Source organism: Carcharhinus amblyrhynchos, chromosome 2, assembly GCF_965287045.1.
Source record: "Carcharhinus amblyrhynchos chromosome 2, sCarAmb.v2.hapA, whole genome shotgun sequence".
Lineage (NCBI taxonomy): Eukaryota > Metazoa > Chordata > Chondrichthyes > Carcharhiniformes > Carcharhinidae > Carcharhinus > Carcharhinus amblyrhynchos.
The window spans coordinates 32,242,189-32,264,364 of record NC_137325.1 but is presented as its reverse complement, the minus strand read 5'-3'; the positions used below and the strand labels follow the sequence as shown (position 1 = coordinate 32,264,364).

General features: G+C 42.3%; 1 protein-coding gene across 1 annotated transcript in view; it reads left to right on the top strand.

The window, feature by feature from the left end:
* Positions 1-22,176, top strand: part of cap2 (cyclase associated actin cytoskeleton regulatory protein 2) — a 206,793-nt gene that overhangs the window by 156,078 nt on the left and 28,539 nt on the right. Inside the window, exon 7 of the mRNA XM_080204145.1 lies at positions 4,500-4,605. Coding sequence (XP_080060271.1) covers positions 4,500-4,605 — 106 coding nt within the window. The remainder of the gene's footprint in view (positions 1-4,499; positions 4,606-22,176) is intronic.

Below are 22,176 nucleotides of genomic sequence, written 5' to 3'. Positions count from 1 at the left end.
CGGATTTAAGGACTTTGCTGTCTGAATCATTCTGAACAAGTCCCTACAGAGCATGATCCTTATCACCCCCACCCACCCAACCCCCAAAACTCTGCACAACAGGTGCATTCGGCTAACCAATGACAACCATCCAACAGAAGCTATCTTGATTCCTAAGTGCAGTAATTTGAGACAGACTTTTTATTCTTTTAATCTCTTCCTTCATTTGCAGCTAACTGTATGTGTGTGTGTGTGCATGCATGTGTGTGTTTTCTGTAGCCTGTGCAGATCAAAGGTTCTCTGAATACTCAATATATTAAACAAATTAGATAGTGCACTCCTGAGCTAGATTTCATCTCTAATCAGGGTGAATTTGTTGAGATGAGACAACTCAGGCCAAATTTAAATCCTTCCCCGGGGTGAGTTTAGAGGTGGCAGAGAATTAATTTTGCGAGAAAGTGCTAGGTAAGGACCCTGCCTGCTATATTGATGTAACAGCCATGTGGAGAGCAGTAAGAAATACACTTAATGAAGCTCCAGCATTTTGACTCTAAAGAGTGATTATTTCCAATTTATGGGAATCAGAAAATATACCATGGTGGCAGTGATTGTTTACCGTAAAAACCCGATTTATTTTTAACATATTTAAAGCTGAATTAGATTGAAAAAGCTACCTGAGTTAATGCCAAAGTGGAAAAGAAACACTGAGTAAATTGTGCAAAAATGAAATAGCTGCCACAGCAATAAGCACACAGCTCCAACCCATAATGAATTGGGAGACTGGTGATGTTGAGGAACTCACGAAGTTTAAACAAAAGACATTCATGTCAACAGCAGCAGCACCAACTGGTGCAACATCATTAACATCACTAGCAAGTAACACAACATCAAACAAACTTTCTACAACATGTGAATGCACAGTATCATCCGTGCTGCATGCCAAATCACCACAGATAATTCCAAGCCTACAAGATGAAGGTGCAACATCCTATCACCTAAACAATATTGTACATAATGTTGTGAGAAAAGAAACCTGTAAGATATAACAAACTCTAAGGTGTTTATTTATAAAAGTCTATTGTTAGTCTTCTGCAGTTTAGAAGAACAAGTTAATGATTGGAACATTATATTGACATAAAGCAGGCTTGTCCAAACACCAGCATCAGTGAGTGTGCTGAGAGCTGCTAGGCCAAGAGAAAGAAAACAACAGTGGCCTAGAGCCCGCAGAGCCAGGTGCGAAAGGCCTGGGGACAGCAATGTTAAATCAGCTCCTGGCATGGCGATATTTTGATGGGCCTGCGGAAGAGACGGTGCTGTGGTGAATATGTGGGTGTGAGAAAATGTATGTATGTTTGGGGAAAGGGAGGAGCAAGCAAGTGCAACAGTGTGTGTGGGGGATTGAATGAGTGTGAATGACTAAGTGAATGGGAAGGAGTGCTAGATGCTGAGTGAGTGAATTATTGGGAGTGAGTGTGAGAGACTGAATGAGCAGGCGAGGAGGAGTGCATGTGAGAGACTGTGTGGGTGGGGATGAGTACATACACTGAGTGAGTAGGTGGTGAGTGCAGGAGACTGAGTGGAGGTGAGTGTGAGTGCCTTACTCCCAATCTCAGCTTTGTCACTCGCTCTCACCGTCACACACCAACATATACACATGCAACCACTCATATCACCCATTCACTTACACTGATCCTCTGTGACATTGTTTCACTTTTGCTTAGCAATTATTTCTTTTCCTTAAAACCTCAACTTTTTTTTTGGAATTCAGTTTATTTTTAATGCTGAAACTCAACTTTCTGAAATTTGCCCTTGACTCCTTGAGAAAAATGTACAAATATAGCCCTCAAGCAAAAAGTTTCAACAAGCCAAGTGCACAGACATTTTACAGAAATAGGAATTTTTTGTTATATTATTTGTAAAGAGCCAGGAACTAATTGTTATTGGGATACATATCCCAGGGCGTGACATTCACTGTTGAACTGCAGTTATGTGCCAAGTAACAATGTATTAGTCTCCCAGCCACATGCTATCAGGAAATACACTTGCTGTAGATACAAAGAACAAAGAACAACCCAGCATGGGAAACAGGCCCTTTGGCCCAACGAGCCCGCACCGCCGCATCACCCTACACCTATTCTACCCTGCGTGTCTACAAATGGAACCCCTAACTTAGCCAGATTCAGGGGAGAATAGTGTCAATTTGGTAAAACCAATCAGCCTAAGAGCACATCTTTGGGGTGTGGGAGGAAACCGGAGTGCCCGGAGGAAACCCACGCAACCACAGGGAGAATGCACAAACGCCCACAGACACAGGCCCAAATCCATATATCTGCACAGCTAGCAGTGCTAGTCACCGAGCTGTTGCGGCGCCCGTCTACTGGTCCAGGATCAAGCACACACACCGACACGAAGTACTAGGCCACTCCCGGAACCTCCAAGAGCAGCCCACGCACGACCCACCGTGTGCATGCCCCTCGTTTGACAACGAGGTGGACCTCCACCTGCGGAATAAGAAGACAAAAACGTTAATCTCACAAGTCTGCTTTTCCGGTGTCTCCCGAGGTTCTAACCCTTATTTAGTAGCCCCTACCATAACCCTCCATCCTCGTTTCACTCATGTGTCTATCTAACTGAACCTTAAACGAGTCCAACGTTCCTGCCCCCACCACCCTACTCGGTAGCGCGTTCCATACCCCCACAACTCTCTGCGTAAAGAACCTTCCTCCCACATCCAAATTATACCTCTCCCCCCTCACCCCTAAATCATGTCCTCTCGTATTTGTACCCAGTCTAGGGAGCAGTCTCTCACTATTGACTCTGTCTATTCCCTTCAGTATCTTATATACCGCTATCATGTCCCCCCCTCAATCTCCATCTTTCCAAGGAGAATAGTCCCAGTTTCTCCAACCTTTCCTCGTAACCCAGCCCCTCCATGCCAGGCAACATCCTGGTAAACCTCCTCTGCACCCTTTCCAGAGACTCCACGTCCTTCCGGTAGTAAGGTGACCAGAACTGGACGCAGTACTCCAAATGCGGTCTAACCAACGTTCTATACAACTGAAGCATTAGACGGCAGCTTTTATACTCTATACTCTAGCATTTTGAGTCTAAAGTGTGATTATTTCTGGAACTAGAAGACAGCTTTCCTGCCTTGACACCTCCTTGCACTTTCTTCTGATGCCTGCTCACTCTGTAACCTCAAGCCAGTAGTCCTTTTACTGCAGTCCTCATACCGCCGTCACTCACCAGTGGTCCCTTGTTGATCCTAAATGGGCTCATTGCCAGCACTCCCACCACTTCTGATGAGGGCAGCTGTATTGCTGGCAGCTCTTAGGGAAAAAAAAATTCTGATTAATTATTTAGTGCCAGATTCCAGACAGTCCAAAGGATGGTTTCTACTGGAGGAATTTTTTTTCTTATCCACGGATACTGCTGTCCTCTGTTTTAGATAGGATCACAACAAAAAGGCAAGTTCCATAGAATCAATAACTGCAGCAGTCTGTGTGGTCCCTTTAACCAGCTTCTCACATGAGTGTAGTGATGGGTCAACACTTTAATTTTCCTGTCTTCTCTCCTTATTTCTTTGTTCTCTTCCATTTAATCTCCTTGTACTCTTTGCCCTCTACCATCTTGGGAACACTTTCCCTGCACTCCATTCTTCCCTGCCTCACTAGCACCATTTTTCATTTGCCAATTGTTTGGTCTACAAAGATAGCAATTCCATGATAAAGAGTCCCATATTCCATAATCTAGAGTCCCATCAAAAAGACTCCATCAATACGAATGTCTTGTTGGAAAAGTCAGTTCTGCCTTTAGACCATAAGACATTGGAGCAGAATTAGGCCACTCAGCCCATTGAGTCTGCTCCGCCATTCAATTGTGGCTTTTTTTTTTCTCATCCCCATTCTTCTGTTTTTTCCCCATACCCTCTGATCCCCTTATCAATCAAGAACCTATCTATCTTTGTCTTAAAGACACTCAATGACTTGGCCTCCACAGCCTTCTGCAGCAAACAATTCCACAGATTAACCACTCTGGCTGAAGAAATTCCTCCTCATCTCTGTTTTAAAAGATCGCCCCTTTAACCTGGGTTGTGCTCTCTGGTTCTAGTTTTTGTTACTAGTGGAAACATCCTCTCCACGTCCACTGAATCCAGGCCTTGCAGTATCCTGTAAGTTTCAGTAAGATCCACCCTCGTCCTTCTAAACTCCAATGAGTACAGACCCAGAGTCCTCAACCATTCCTCGTACAACATTTGCATGTATAAACACCCACCACCATATGTAGCTTATCCTGAAAAAAAGTGGCATTTCTTCCCTCCCATTGAACTAGCTCCAACATAGTTGTAATGTTGAAATATCTTCAAGTTCCAGAAATATGAAATTAGTCTCCATATCTGATATTTTGTTTAGTGTGAAACTAAAACCGACTGTTGCAGCTTCAAGGTAAATAGCTTTGCACCAAGTTGATTTCAATATAGTTTGGTGTTGATATTCTCTTAAATCTTTATTCACCTTCAGAGACAAGAGACATGTAGAATGGGTCAAATCGTTCCTCAGTATCTGGATAGAGCTTCAGGCCTACATCAAGGAGTATCATACTACGGGGCTATTGTGGAATAAGGCTGTAAGTATCCATTCAGCTTCATGCAGTATTTACATAACTTAATGGATTCATTGTCTTTCTCCATATGAGACATGTAGTCTAATTCTACTCTTCGACACACTCTTTTTGTATGGCTGTTTCTTTTTAAGAAACAACGTATTTCGATTTCCATGTTTCAATTACATGCTTTGGTAAAGAATTCCATGACCTACATTCCATATATGTTCAGATATTAGAATACAAACGGAGAAAAGAACAGTCCACATGTATTCCTTATGTCATTTTTCACAACCACAAGATATCCCAAAGTGCTTCACAGCCAGTGAAGTATTTTTGAACTGTGATTATTGCTATAATGTTAGAAATGTGGCACCCATTTTTGCACACAGCAAGGTTTATTTATTAGTCACAAGTAGGCTTACATTAACACTGCAATGAAGTTACTGTGAAAATCCTCTAGTTGTCAGATTCCAGTGCCTGTTCAGGTACACTAAGGGAGAATTTGGAATGTCAAATGCAGCTAACCAGCACATCTCTTAGACTGTGGGAGGAAATTGGAGCACCTGGAGGAAGCCCATGCAGACACAGGGAGAATGTGCAGACTCCGCACAGTCAGTAACCTAAGCCAGGAATCAAACCCGGGTCCCTGGTGCTGTGAGGCAGCAATGCTGATCACTGTGCCACTGACACCAGAAAGAACCACCTTGCTGTTCTTTGAAATAGTGCCATGCATCCTTTCTCGTCCACCTGAAAGAACCCTGGTTAACATCTCGTCCAAAAGACTGAACTTCCTGCACTGCGGCATAAGTACTGTATAACAATGCCAGCCTCTATTTTTGTGCTCACTTTTTTGGAATGGGATCAAATTCAACATACAACCTTTTGACCTGAAGATGAAGTGCTACTAACTGAGCCATTTGAATTACTACTTGTAGATCAGTCAAGGAATTGGTGAATTCCAAAATCCAATTTCCAACCAACACTCAAAGCCAGTGGATTAATGAAGCTGCTCTTTGAAACATGACTCCGTTTAATTAAAAATATAAAGCTCTGGGGAGTGAACAACTACAAACAAGAGAAGGTCTTTATTTAAATGATAGATTAATGTAGTTCTGCAATAGATGGAGCTAGTTATTTCACTAATGTTTGGAAAATAAGTCTTTGTACCTTAGAAATCATTTTTACAACATTGGAGTGTGAATGACATCTCTTGCAGTGTAGGAGTGAAAAGTAACTATTGTTGCAAAAAAAAATACTTGCTTTTCATTTTAATCATGTTACTGCACATTGATGCACATTAATTCCAAAGGTTAGGTGGATTGGCTATGCTAAATTGCCTCTTGGTGTCTAGGGATGTGTAGGTTAGATGGATTAACCATGATGATGCCTGGGATTGCAGGGATGGGGGTGAAACCTGGGTAAGACACTCCTTCAAAGAGTCTGCAATGTAGGGATTCTATGAACAAAACTTAAATCTTTATTTCTTTTGGCCCCTCCTCCCAAAAAAATGAGCTATCATTTTAAATTGAAAGCCGTATGATAGCACGGGTGAAATGTCAAAGGTGAGTGTCATTGTGAGCAGAATAAATTAACTATTCCCAAAAGGAATTAGCCAAATTGGGATTGTTGGCAGCCCTTATTTGCAATGACCACTTTTCCTTGGTTTAGTTTAACAAGGGAAGAAAACTACTTTTATTCAGCACTTTTCACAGCCTTGGAACATCCCAAAATGCCTTAAAGCCAATTAAGTACACTTGAAGTTGTACTGTAGGAAATGCAACAGGCAATTTGTGTACAGCAATGTCCAGCAAACAGCAATGTGGTAATGATTAAATAAGCTGTGGGTTGAGGGATGAACGTTTGTCAGGACATTGGATCAAGCCCCCTGCTGTTATTCAGAATAGTGTCACAGGATCTCTAACATTCACCTGCGAGGATTTAACGTCACATCCAAAAAACAGCATCTCTGACAGTGCCAGAATTTTATTGTGAATTATTCAGCTTGCAGAAAAATAATTGGGATATTGAACATTTCTCTTTACCAATTATAGACCATAAAACTTGGGAGCAGAAGTAGGCCTTGGCTCTTTGAGTCTGCTCTGCCATTCAATGAGATCATGACTGATCTGATAATCCTTATCCCCATAACCTTTGATTTCCTTACTGATTCACAATCTATCTCAGTCTTGAACATACTCAGTCTCTATAGCCCTCAGCAGTAAAGAATTCCACAGATTCACTCCCCTCTAAGAGAAGAAATTCTTCCTCATCTCTGCCTTAAATGGATGATTCCTAACTCTGAGATTATGCCCTCTGGCTTTAGACTCTTCCACAAGGGAAAACAACTTCTCAGCATCTACAGCTGCAGTTTTCTATAGTCTTTCTCCATTTAAACAATATTCAGCCCCTTTATTCTTCCTACCAAAGTGCATAACTTCACATTTTCCTACATTATATTCCATCTGTCAAGTTTTTGTCCACGCATTTAACTTGTTAATATCTTTGTGTCATCCAATATAAAAATATTGAAAATGAGGGGGGTGAAATGGCTTTTTAGCTGATAGTCAAGCATCATTCAAATGTGTAATAATTCTTTTTGCTTTCCAGTTGGCATAGAAAGGCATTGCTTCACAAGTATGGATGTGTTGCCCTACTATTGGCAAGAGCATCATGGCAAGTTTTGTGATGAAACACCCAGGAATACATTTAATCGCAGTTGGCAACTCTAATGAGATTTGATCCTATAATTGTGGAAACTCTCTTGATCATTGACCAGGATACTATTTACAAAAAGGGAATTGCAGCCACAGATGTCACAATTGTGTCAGTTTGTCTGTCCCCTTCTTCCCAAGTTAGCAGTCCAGCTATAATAGTAGGCCAAATAATGTCAGACATTTCATGCACCCGTGTTTTGGAATATCACACACTGCAGTTTCTAAACCTCACGTTCAAATATTTATCTCTGCAACAGTGCTTTCTTCTTCTACCTCTGCTATCGTGCATCAGCCCAGCTCTTGGCCTTTGGATCAGCGGGAGGTCAGTTGACTGACTTCCCCAAAGATGTCTAGAGGAAGAAATTCATTGTGGAAACCGTCCACGATTCTGGCTGAATCGCGGATAGAAAGTGGAAGGATCAGGGTGAGGGAAGGAGTTAAATAAGTCATGTTGTTGATAACAAATATACTGGAGTCCTTTGAGTGTCAAAGTCCTCAGCTTATCGCAGTGCCCCAGTGATGCTCAATGCAAATTAGAGGAACAACATATCTTCTGATTAAGCCTCTGAGTTGAACTCCGTCCCCCATTTTGATTCTCGTTTTTTTCCATGTGCCAGTGAATCTTGTTTTTCATGTGTATGCTTTTGGACAGAGCTGTTCATTATTCTGCCATTCACACTTTGGACAAATGCTTCGTTTCTTCCCTACAACCATTACCACTCCCTTTGCTTTCCAAAACATAACTGTCATTTAATCTCTCCTGCTGTCCATCCTATCCCTGATCTTCCCTTTTGTACTTTCTTACACTATAAAATCCATCACATTTCTACCTTTGTACAGTTCTAAAGAAATTGTATTCAATGTAGATGCTGAGTATTTCCAGTGCATCCTGCTTTTATTTCAGATTTCCAGCATCTGCAGTATTTTGCTTTTTTTGAAAACCTTTTTGAGACTCAATTCGATTTGTTCAGAATTTTGTAGATTGTGGCCCTGATTTTACCGGTACGCCCACTCCGATTTCACCCCACCCTAGCTCGCAGAACGGCACTCTTTGTTGACTTTGGCTGTGATCTTATGAGGCTTGGGTGGGTATGCCAGTAAAATTCCAACCGATTATGTCCTTGCTTAACTCATTCCCTACCAGGTTATACTAGGAGAAAATATTTTGATCAAATTATGCAGAAGTAAAATGAAATGTACGTGAATATTCCACCCTTTCTAAAAGTACTCCTGTGAGTGCTCTTTAAGGTTGAGCTAGAGAGAAGGGAGAATATTCACAGCCATGAAGTTAAGCTTATTAAGTTCCAGTTACATATGCCACATCCCTGCCAAATCCCAAGCTTAGCAGCATGAGTTGGCCTGCACATTTTCAGAATTGAGAATTGTTTACTTGGAACATGATCCACAAGTGAGAAATCATTGACTCACGCTGTGGGTGATAAATGTCAGCATGTTGGCATCAAGTTGAAGTATTGACCCTTGATTGTGTTTTAAGAGCAATGTGTTTGTGTGTTAAAATGCAATAACCTATGGATCCTAGGGCTAATATTTGGAAGGTTTCATGTGCTGCCCTAGTACATGCTGCATTTCTCCTTCCACTGGCATCGGAGTTGGCAGTATTTCAGTGGGACAATAGAGCATAACGATAGACAGTCATGGCTCCCCTCAATCAGAAAGTTGTGGATTTAAACCCACTTGCAACACCAAGATCTAGGCTGGCATTCCAATGCAGTACTGTGATGGCACTATTTTGAAGAAGACCACAGGATTTCCCTGAATCTTGTTAAATGTTTATCCCTCAAGTTCACAAAACAGATTATATGATCATTATCACATGGCTGTTTGCGGGAACTCGATGCACATAAATTAAGTCCCATGTTTCCTATAATAGCACTTCAGATTTATTCCGCTGCTTGTAAAGCAGTTTGGGACACCTGAGATTGTGAAAGACACTATATAATAATTTTTTTTTACCACTTACGTGATCATGGGTCAGACAACCCAGCTTGCAGTTAGGATATTGGATTGAGTGCTGGGAGAGGGGAATGTCTGTTCCCACAGGGAGATTTATCAGAGAAATTGACATCATGCTCAGAATGACATTCCGTCTCTTTGATAAATTAAGGGATATTGACTAAGCCTATGATTTCCTGATGCATGCTCCTGACAGCAAGGCTCCATATGAGGGTAGGGTTGGACATATTCCAGAACCTGAATTTTAAAGAAGCGGGGGCTGATCCCCTCCAGCAGTCCTCATGCCATTTCACACACTAACAAGCATTGATTAGCATTAGGAGAGACCTTCTGCCTTCACTCAGGCAGAAGTTCCACTTTGTGGAGTTGCCAGCCAGCCCCTCCAGGCACAGCGAAGCAGTGGCCCGAAGAAGTATTGCAGAGATCTGCCTGGAACTTTTTTTTCATTTGTGGGACATGCATGTTGCTGGCAGGCCAGCACTTATTGCCTATCCCTAGTTGCTCTTGGAGGGCAGTTGAGAGTCAACCACATTGGTGTGGGCCTGGAGTCACATGTAGGCCAGACCAAGTAAGAACAGCAGATTTCCTTCCCTAAAGGACATTAGTGAACCAGATGGATTTTTTAAAGAATCGACAATGGTTTGGATCAGTAAATTCTTAATTCCAAACTTTTTAATTTGAATTCAAATTCCACTATTTGCCCAGTACATTAGCTGAGTTTCTGGATTAATAGTCTAGAGATAATACCACTAGGCCATCATCTCCACCTCTGAGTATCAGGACTAGAGGGCAGGCACACGGTAGGGGTCCCAGGGTGGGGAGGATGGGGAATGCCTGAAGAGTCCAGGTGTGATCAGGGTCTCAGGGGGATAAGCTGGTGGAGAGGAAGGTCCGGAGGTCACCATCCTTAAGAGGAGAGCAGCCCCAGACAGAACAGATCTCCTGATGGACGCGCCCCAACCCTACCCACCCAATATTCAACTCTGTCTAATTTTGCCCTCCTCCACCCCTCTGAACTGTCATCCACCCACCAGGCTGAAAATTGAGACTGGGCAGGGAATGCTATCAAAGGACATTAACTGGGACAAGGGTAGACTTCCCTGCCTGTCCCATCATAAAATCGCTACCCGGTTAGGGCAGGCAGGAACCCAGAGGGAATCCTCTTCATTCAATTTCATGCACCATCCCACGCCCAATCCCCCAGAGGAGACCCAGAAATTCTGGCCTGGGAGTTGTTGATGGAATTGGTGTCATAGAAAGCTATTAGCTTGGCATGAGCAGGTGGATTTCTTCACTGCCATGATTTCTCATCCACCCCCGCCACCTCACCCCACTCCCCTTGGCTGTTCACTCAGATTCAGTTTTTTGACCTTTATTTCTCTTTTTAACTTTATCCTTTCTCTCCTCCACAACAGTAACCTTGGGGAGTTTTAACTCTTTAATTCTGGCTTTCAACAGAAGTTGTATTCAGTATCCCAAGATCAGAAACTTAGTTTTGAAATGGTGACTGGAATTATTAAGAATTTTTGTCAGATGCAAACTACACAACTGGCTGTTTTGTGCTGTGAAGTGCAGCTTTCTATCGAAGATTGGACACCCATGAGCTTGCACGCTTGGCCACTGCAATGACCCTGAGGGTTGAATTTTTAAACCACAGAGGTGAGACCAGAGCCAGACAGGCCCAGTATTCCGACACTAACTCACGTATCTCTTGCAAGTGGCAAGTAACCATTTAATGCCTTAAAAGTGCATATTACGGACACAATAAGGAATTTTCCAGTCATCAGCCATTCCGGTTGAATCCTGGCCAGTGAATGAAGGTAGCCTCCCAGTGGCAGACCATATAACATTTTTAATCCATCCCATGGCTACAACTATGAGGTGGCCACAGTAGCAGTCTGGCAGCAGCGACCAATATAAATGTAGTTAAAAACTCTTCAGAGAGCATTTCCATTCTGTGAGACACTCTCTCATACAGTGGAAGCACCTAACTCTCAACTGTGGGGCTGCTGATCTGAGAGTACGGTGAGGCATCCTGTTGACCCTCTAGCTTCAGTGCACACTTGTCATCTTTAGCTGGACACTGAGTACATGCCCTGACCACTAATCTGCTTGTCAAAAAAAAACACGTTGTGTGTCAACACGATGGTGTATTGGCCGGCACCTGGAAATATGCTCAACATCAGTCAGAAATCCCATTGACAACAGACGGACCAAAGGATCCCACCACCAGCAAATGGCATGCCACCTCCTGACGCCAAGAAAACTGCTGAGGGGAGGCCAGAGAATCTTGCCCAAGGTTTGACACAACATTAAACTACAATTGTGGTGTTAAGAAAAGAAACAACTTGCTGAGCAATGTCAAAGCCATAAATTTTGTTAGAAAATGTAATTAATAAAAATTACCAGAGTTTGAGAGGCTCACTCCCAATCTCAGGATGCTCACTCACTCAATCTCACCCACTTGCGTCAGTGACTGTAAGTATGTGTTGGTTGTGGTGGTTAGAATGAGTGCGAAACCTGAGACTGGAAGAAAAGCAGAGACAAACACATGTTCTCTCGTGCTTTTGCTCGCTGTCTTCTTGCTCTCCTGCTGTCACACAGGCTGCAATTTTATCGGTTCGATGAGTTTCATAAAATTGCACGAGAGCCAAAAAATCAGGATCGCGTCTAATTTCCCGGCTCTTGCGATCTTGGCAGAGTCAGATTTCTGGCGTGGTCACCCGTTTCCAGTGAGAGGCTGAATGAATTATTTTAATTTATTCTAATCTTCATTTCCATGTGATTAGTGAGCCAAGGCTCAAACGTCCATGCTCACTTGTCTTTATCACCTTGCTGGGAGCGGTTCTCTCTGGCGAAGAAAACACCTGCTCCCCATAAATGGGGAATATGGCCTCACCGATAGAACTGGAGGACATTGAGGCCCTCCCTTGGGGAACTCGAGGGCATGGGAGACTGCCCCTTAGAGTTGAGGCTAGCTGCAGCAGCAGAGACCTGACAGCTCTCTGGACACTTAGAATTTTTCTCATAAAATCCACCCACAATCTGTCACACAAACTCACACTCGAACACACACGTACATATATATATATATATATAATATACACACACACACACCCCTCCAGTCTTACACATGTACTCTCACAAACGTACTCTCTTACGCACATACCTGTGCTTGGAAGCACTGTTCCTTGCAGAATCTTCCACTCCAATATCTGGCCAGTATTTGAAAAATCAGTTCTAGGGCCACATAGGAGGTCTTCAGGAGCTGGATGCCAATGTTGGACAAGCCTGACTTAGATGATCTAAGGACTCTAAGGAGTCTGGAGTTGGATCTAAAACCCCACCTTCTGAATCATATTTGGAAGTGCTTGCAATGAACAAGGCTGCAACTTCATGCTTATAGCACAGAAGGAAGTAATTTGACCAATTGTCCTTGTACTGAATCAAATCCCTTAACTGGAACTGTCTGTTTCAATATATTTCCCTTTCTTGTTCTGTATTGTTTCATTGTAACTTATTTGAAATACCTAACAACTTTTTGAATTATTTTATAGTCTGCTTTAATAACTACTTATAGTAAAACACTCCCTAGTCCAATAACCCTGTGTGTGAGGGGGCAAAATCTAATTCTTGAAAGCAGGAGAAATAATCTTAGTAATGTGGAATCTAGCAGTAGCTCTTTCTTCGCTCATCTTTCCCCATATTAGCTGTATCTTAGTGGTAGCTCTCTTACTTCTGAGTCAGAGAGTTGCGCATTCAATACCTACTCCAGAGATGTTAGCACAAAATCTAGGCTGACACACCAGTGTAAAACTGAGTGTTGCATGTCAAAGTGCTTTTGGATGACTACCCTCTCAGGTGGTCATAAAAGATCCCATGGAACTAATTCAAAGAGCAGGGGAGTTCCTCCACAATGTTTTGGCCAAAGTTTATCTCTCAACCAGCGTCACCAAATTCAAATTATCTGACCATTATCACAATGGGATCTTGCTCTATGCAAACTATCTGCTGCATTACAATAGTGACAAAACTACTTCATTGACTGTAAAGTGTTTTGAAATGTCTTAAGGTTTTGAAAGTTGCTGCATGAATCCAGGATCTTATTATTTATATCCATTTCAGACAAAATACAATCTTTCAATAAAAGGGAAAGAAAGGATATGCATAGGCAAGCTTCTCTGTGCCTTGATCAGTTGCCATTGCCGAGTTGGGGGGAGGGGGAGATGGGGAAGTGGAATTGGGGAAAGAAAAAATGCAAAGAATTACTTTGTGTAGCCCTTCTTCCAGCCAGCCTATCTGCAACCACTGCTGTGTTGTTTAACCTTGTTAGGCACGTCTTCCGTAGTAAAATCGGAGAATTATTTTAGCTGGTTTTTTCAGCTGTTTGAGTCTTCTCTTTCTGAAATGGCGAGATTGTACATGCATATCTTGAGGATTTGTGAACAGCTGTATCAGCACTTGACGTTGACATTCCCTCTTAGCTGAGGCACGACATGGGAGAAGCACCCCAAGGTGTTTTATTATAATCCCAACAAACTTTGTTCTGTTTAATGATGATCCATAAAGCCCAATTAGAAGTGAAACTGTGAATTTCAGATTAGGTATTGCACTACCGCAGTACACTAAGGAATCCATAGCTGTTGAGTGGGATGGGAGAACAGGATGGTGGTGGGTGGAATTGTGCTATTAGTAGAAAATTTTTGAATACCCAAAAACCCTACTTCAGGAAAATGCAGTGATTTTAAGTTTGCCCAAGGTTTTGTGCATTTTTCAAATTGTATTTTTGTATTTTAAATCATTTGTAGCATGTCATCTCATCACACCACAATCCAAAGGACAATCCTATGTCCTTTGTGATGAAAATCTGTGGTGCAGAGGGAGGCCATTTGGCCCATCGAATCTGCACCAACCATAATTCCACCTAGGCCCTATCCCCATAAACCCATGCATTTATCCTAGCTAGTTCTGACACTAAGGGATAATTTAGCATGGCCAATCTACCTAACCCGCACATCTTTGGACTGTGGGAAGAAATAGGAGCACCTGAGGGAAACCCACGCAGACATGGGAAGAACATGCATATTCCACATAGACAGTGACCCAGGCCAGGAATCAAACCCAGGTCCCTGACGCTGTGAAGCAGCAGGGCTAACCACTGTGCCACTGTGCTGCCCCATGGTTTGAAATTTTTGAAATGTGCTTTCCACTCTCCCTCAAAGTAGAACCATCCGTGGCATTCCATCATCTAAAGGACAGTTTAGATAGTGCACGTATCGTTGGATGAGAGAAAAGGTTCCATTACACTGACATTACAATGTGGTTTAGACTCAGGAGACCAAAGTCAGCACACTTAGGTTCCTCACGAATCCATTGCTCAAATGTTTCTCTCATCCTGATTTTCAGGTCTGCCAGTGGAGTGAGGGAGCCCATTCTAATAGCTTAATGGTGGTTGTCACTACCCCTGCCATCTGGACTGCAGAAGCCCAAAGAAAGTGATGGATACATGCAAGTGATGAGCCTCCAACTTAATATGGACAGGTTCAAATTATATCATTTTAAAATCTCCACCTCAGTTCTGAGAGATCAGGCCAGCCTTTTTGAGCACAGCACCAGGTTAACTTTGGGTGACAGTTTAAAGTAAATGATATTGGATCAAGCACCTCCTGCATTCATATCTCCCAATTATCTTTATTGATTTCAGTCAAATTGGCTGCTTTTAGAAAAACCTGGTCCAGATGCAGTTCAACTTTGGTTCTTATAGGGAACACTGCAGGCTACGATCAGGAGTGTGGAGCTAGAGAGGAGCAGGAGTGGTTCTCTCCCCCCTCCATTTTAGTCCCACAGACTGTTATTGGCCCTTACCGGCTGCCTAATCTTCCTTGGAAAGCACTCACAGTGAAACAGCAATGGAAAATTCCAAGCCACTAGTCAGCAAGCTGTGGGGTGGCCCAGCGAGGGTTCATAGCCCACTGATCTGTATTAGTAATATCCTAGGCATGGTCAACAAACCTCCAGGATTGTTCTAGAGTTTTCATGAATTGAATATTAATCTCCAGGACGTTACCACAAGCAGCTGCAGGAGATCAATCAAACAGACTTGAAAAAATCACCCAGTTGGGTGCAGTGAAATTTGTTTGGTTACCCGTTGGCTCAGGAAAGCATCATATCCCGAAGATGGATTTGAACTGTGGTGGAAGCATGGTGCAGTTGTAAATGAGAGGTCATGTACTGAAACCTCCAGAAGAGGCCTGGAGCCAAATATCAGGTGCATCTTAGTCCTAAAATTACTAACTGGTTCACATGGACCTGTGATTTTCTAGGTTACACAGATTCCTGGGAATCCTAGGGAAGCTTCCCCAGAGGAGGAATATTCCACTATTGAGATGTGTTGCACGTGATACCAAAAACTGAACTAGTAACTGGATCAATCTATAATGTATTGAAAGTCCTGCACTCACTTCCTGTAAATATTACATTTCCTCCTTGCTGTCCTTCTCATATTTTAGTATATTCTCTGACCCAAGTCGGCACTGACTATTGGGGCAGCAGATGTACAAATCTAAACAAAATTTCAGATTTTCCCTTTTCATTTAACTATTTATGGATTTTCTTACGGATCTATCCCCAAAGGTTTATCCAGGCAGCATGTTGGCACAATGGTAAGCACTTCTGCCTCACAGCACCAGGGACCTTGGGTGGCTGTGTGGAGTTTGCATGTTCTCCCCATGTCTGCGTGGGTTTCCTCTGGTTGCTCCGGTTTCCTCCCACAGCCCAAAGATGTGCAAGTTAAGTCCACTGACCGTGCTAAATTGCCTCTGAATGTCCAAAGATTAGATGGATTACCCATGGTAAATATGCAGGGTTACAGGTAATGAGATGAGCCTGGATAAGATGCTGTTTCAGAGATTTGATGCAGCCTCGATGGTCCAAATGGCCCCCTTCTGCACTGTAGGAATTCTATGGATTTAATATGCCAATTTCTTTATTCACTTTATAGACAGTAGAAGGTTGAGTTTTGTAGCACTTATTGGGAGCTGCAACACTTCCTAAAGTTTAAAAATGACCCCTGTGATTCACATATAATGTGAAACACACTGGATACCATATTATGAAAAGGGTTTATGCACATTTACCTAACAACCATAAGAACCATGGAAAGACGCAAGATCATTCACCGATCAGTGTGCAACACTGATTTGATACTAATGCTTAACAGAGCTGTACATGACTCTGAGTGGAAGCTGCTTCTGATCTAATGGAAATTGAGACATTGACTTTCAGACATTGCATTATGATTGGCTCCATGTGGAGGTGAGTGCCCATTCCACACTGGAAAGGATTGGATCCAAGCTCTCTGCAAAGCCTTTTGCCAAGTTGATGGCTTTTCCATGCTTTATGATATTAATTGCATACTTCCTGGCAGGATTTCCAGTGCATCAAGAATTTGGGCGTCCACAGAATCTTCTGTAGTCTGGCCATTTAAAAACCTCATTGGAGTCTTTTGAAGTAGAGTGTGACCGAACCCTCTGGTGAGTTGGCACCTGTCCCACCCTTTCCCCTGGCTCTTGTGCATTTGTGCCTGATTTCTCATCATATGCAGATCCCACCTCTTAAAATACATGCAGTATTAATACCAAATTGGAAGCTGCATCGGTGAGAATAACAATGTCTCTTCGTGTTGACAATCCCCTGCTGATTCTCCACTTGCAGAATGGGTAATGGGATTGCGGTGGATGAATCAATGTGCTGAATTAGTAGGATATGGTTTTGAGGATAAAATCACTGATCTTACGGGTATAGCCCTGGCATTGACCTACGCAGCTATCTCTTTCCACTGCCTGTTGAACATGAGTCTGGAGGGCCTTCTGTCCCCATGAGCATAGAGAACATATTCCCTCTGTTGCACCTCTTTCATCAAAACCTTGAGCCCAGCAACAGAGAACTCGGTGCATGATGTCCACCTTGGTCAGCCGTTGTTGACAAGGTCAACCATACTCGTTTCGTAGCACACTCACCTCTGAGTCATAAAATTGTGGGTTCAGGGTCCATTCCAGATCATGATAAAACAGTTTAGTGCAGTTCTGAGGGAGTGCTGCACTGTTAGCGGTGCCATCTTTCAGATCAAACGTTAAACAGAGACTCATCTACTTGGTGAATGTAAAAAATCACATGGCTCTATTTTGAAGAAGAGCAGGGGAGTTATTCTAGGTGTCCTGGAAAATATCCTTCAATCAACAACACAAAAAATAGATTATCTCATATTTATCCCATTTCTTCTTCTGGGAACTTATTGAGTGTTTTCAATGTGCTTTGAGACATCCTGAGGTTGTGAAGGACACTCTACAAATGCAACTGTCCTTTTTTCACTTTCAAAACTCTCCCAGCTTCTCTTCCTGATGCAATGCACCTTCACTTTAAGAGCTGCACACTGGCTTTAAGTAGCTGTGAGCACTCTTGACGTCAGGACCCCTGTATGTAGCCAGTGAACAGAATGCAGGGTGCTGGCTACATGCAGTAATCATTTAAAACATCTCAGAGCCTGAATTTAACATCCTGCCTGCATTGTACTGAATGAGCACAAATTATTTGCACATTACCATCCCTGCTCCTGCTTTCGGAGGTTATCCAGTTTAATCCCACAACTGACCATTTTGTATTTTCATTTAGATCTCAAGTATTTTCAGGAGTTTACTGTTATTTGAATTAACATCAGTTTTTTCATGTGCAGTTTCGGGCTTCAGCCTTAACATAGGGCCAGAATTCTTCGACCTTAATGTCCCCACTACCAATAAGAACGGAGAGTTTGGTGCTCAGCCAAATCTCCATTCACAGCAGCGGGACTGGGCAACACCAGCCACGGGCAGAGTTGGAGAATTCCAGACAAGGTCTTAATAATTCTGACTGGAAAGTGTGGGAATAGCAGCAATTAAGGACTTGCTTTATTTCCCCAAATTTTGGAAGGGAGTATTTGAAAGGTGCATTAACCCCAGGGATTTAAATTTTGTCTAGTTCAGAAGTTATGACGGAACTCAAAATGACCTGGAAAATCATGGTCTGTAATTACAAAAAGATGTATGAAGGGTTGCAATTTTCAGAACCTCATGGAAAATGTCTTTGAACCATGATACTGTATAAAGTTTTATATGTTTGTGTGTGTACGTATATAATTCTTGAACTAGTATATTGAATTGAACTGACCTGAGCCAAACCGTTCTGAATTGTTCTTGTTGCTCGATCCATGGGACTAAAGATAGCTCTTTATGTAAGTGGCAGACAATGCAAACTGGTGTCAGAGCGGCTGTTCCCTGAGGGTAATGCGCAGGGTTTTATAATTTGGAATTTCCTGAATTGCCTCAGTAAAGCAAACAATTGATGTAATAAAATCCCATTAACAATAGAACTCAAAAAATAAGCAAATTAGTGTAACTTCCCTCCCCAATTTCACTCATTGATACAAAGTGTGCATCGGCTTGTCAAAGAATGCAAAACAGCTGTCTTTGGGATTGGGATCCTCAAAACAATTAGTACAAAAAGAAAAGTTGTGCAAAAATTGAAGTAAGAACAGAAACAGGAAATGTGCTTCTCTTGTCCGGCAGCTGATTAATCTATCTTTTATTACCAATATTTTCTGTTTTTATTAGTAGTGGCCTGCCTGCTACTGTCTGAAGTGCAGTTGAAAAGAAAGTCAGTGAGAAAATACCATGAAGGAGCCTGTTATTTTAGACAGTTGCCCATCCTGCTTGTTAGCTTGACTTAGTAGCACTGCATTTCGGAGTCAGAAAATGGGAGGTTCATACCCCAGTCCAGCACTTGAACCAAATTCTCTACGCTTACATTTCTATGTGAAACTGAAGGAGTGATGTACTGTTGTGTGGGTGAAACCATTAAAAGAGCCTGTTTTGGTGGCAATTCTTCAAATAAGGACATTAAAATCTCTTGGTGCCTTGGCCAATATCCATCCCAGCTCACACCACCAGAACAGATTAACCTGACTTTCATCTCCATGCTGTTTGTGGAATCTGCCTCTCAACAAAATTGCCTACGGTGTTTATCGACATTTACTTTTTCATAAGCAGTTTGTTGCTGACAAAGAGTTTTGGGATATACTGAGAATATGAAAAGTGCTACATAATGTACATTTGTCTTTCGTTTAAGATTGTTCTGCCAGCTATTTAAATTCAAACTGACCTTCTCCCTTTGAGTTCTAGCACTGGAAAATGTAACAAATTATCCATTTACTTCATCATTGTTGAAACAACTGTTGTAGGGCGACATAAAATATCCCTTCCTATGTTCTAATCTACTGCCATTCATAACATTTACAAAGAATGGCATTGAAATAGCAGAATATTAAGCATTGAGAACGTGTAGTGAGGAGAACCTTTAGAAAACATGAGAAGTGGTGATATATAAATCCAAATCTTTATTACTTCCCCTTTTCTTTGTTTCCTCTTCTATCATCCGTTTTTAATTTTTATTTTTCAGTTGTCAATATGTCCTCGTATTGCAATTCCTGATTCTGTTGTATTTTAGTGAACATTCACCCTGTGCAAGTGTTTTTGGATAAAACAGTACAACACTTAAAAATACAGCCAAACAGAAGCCTGTGTCAAGGAGGTTCATATGACTGGCTGGATATTGTTAATTGTGTAGAGTTAATGTAGTGGTTATGGGCACCTGGGGACCTGACAATACACAACAGACGCTGATGAAATGTTTATGTTCTTAGTAAATAATTCCGACTGAGCAATTCTTTGTTCATTCTCCAAAGACCATTTACAGCCCCAAAAAAGTAGTCGGCTGCTGTTCAGCTGTTAACTTGCAAGGGTTGTATGTCACTGGCTGCTGTGTTCAATTGAAACAGGTGGCCTTATAATGGGACAGTGAGTGGGTACTCACTTAATTTTGTTTTCAGTGAAGAAATGCCTTAACAAAAGGCTTGTGTTTAATGTAGCTGTACACCTGCTCAGTGAGTCTATTGGGTAAAGAGAGCTGAGTCCCTAGCCAGAATTTTCCAGACCCTCCTGCCAGCAGGATCTTCCGGTCCCTCCGAAGTCAGTGGACTTTTGGAATGACTTGTCGGTCTGGAGCCAGATAATCCTAGCCTCTGATTCTCCTGAAGGATCGTCTTTTCCAAGAGGGTCAAAGAATCTGTTAAAACTTCATTTACATAAACCTACATGGATCATCCTTCAAAGAGGCAGCTTTTAATAAACTAACACCCTTGCTGGTTATGTTGTACAGATTATGGCATTAAATCTGTGACTTCCTATTGGATATCTCCTTATACAAGTGGTAGTTCCCAATGACTGGCATTCTGCATTCAACAAAAATTCCCCAGTGTTTAATCCTACAATGCTTATCACATTTTCTAATTATTTTTGTATGTTCTGAAATTGTTTCAGTAAAATTTCAATATCAAGCATTTAAATTGTAATTGTACAGGATGTCAGTCTTGGCAATGTGGTACCACGCTACTTCAAGAGTTCTTGTGTTCAAATTCCCAGGCCAGACACCTGAACACATTGCAGTAATGAGGGAGAAGATGCTGCCATTTGAATCTGACATTAAACTAAGGCCCCATCTGCTCTCTTAGGTGGTTGAGGAAAATCCCATGGCATTCTTTCAAAGAAGAACAGGAAAGTTGGCCACTAATTATCCCACAGCTAGCATAATTAAAAGAGATTAAACTAATCTTATTACTATTTATTGGGGCATGCTGTGCAAATTGGTCGACCCGTTTCCTACATTACAACAATGACTACTTAAGAAATATTTATTTGGCTGTAAAGTGCTTTGGAATATCCAAAGATTGTGAAAGGTGATATATTATTGCCAATGTTATCTTTCTTACTTTCCTTCATCTTACTATTTTATTACAAAGTTGTTTGTGCTGAGGTACATTTCCACAGGCTCCAGTGCAGTCTTTGGATGCCTGAAGAACAGGGTGTTCGAAGACTGAGGCCTCAAATCCAACACCAAGCTCAAGGTCTACAGAGCAGCTGTGGTTCACGCCCTTCTGCATGCATCAGAAATATGGACAATTTGCAACAGACACCTCAAATCCCTGGAGTGATCACCAACGTTGCCTCCACAAAATCCTGCAAATCCACTGGCAGGATAGGTGTACCAATGTGAGTGTCCTCTCCCAGGCCAGTATCTAAGTATTGAGGCATTAGTCACACTCGGCCAGCTGCAATGGGTGGGCCACATTTTCCACATGCCTGACACAAGACTCCCAAAACAAGTGCCCTACTCCAAGCTCTGCAATGTCAAGCTAACACTACAAATGCACTCTGAAAGCCTCCCTGAATAGACGTAATAACCCCTTCAACACATGAGAATCACTTGTCTTACAGAGTACAGACAGGAGAAGAAGCATCCGTAAAGGTGCCAATCATCTCGAGTGCCACCAGGTGGAGCTTGCAGAGTTCAAGCATTATCAGCAGAGAGTACAGAATTCAGAGCATCCCATCCACCTCCCTCATCAAACACCGCTCACCAAACCTGTGGCAGAGTCTGCGACTCTAGGATTAGACCATTCAGCCACCGCAGAACCCATCTCCCTTGAGTGGAAACAAGTCATCCTCAACCTTGAGGGACTGCCAAAGAAGGAAAGCTTTCACTAATCCCTCCCCCATGCCTACACATAGTCCTCCTTAATTCTGAGCTGGAGGGGGAAATCACAGTAGGTAGAGCCATACAGTTGAGTTTATGCATATCTATTCATTCTAATAGGGTCTCCATGTTGGAATGTTGATTGGTGCTCTATTGCCCGTGAAGCACTGAACCCAATTATAGTACACTTACCTAGGACATGATCAACTTACTCAATACAGTCCAGAGATGGTACTTATGGCTTAGCAAACTAATAGTTGTTCCTGTTCACTGTGCTGTTGGG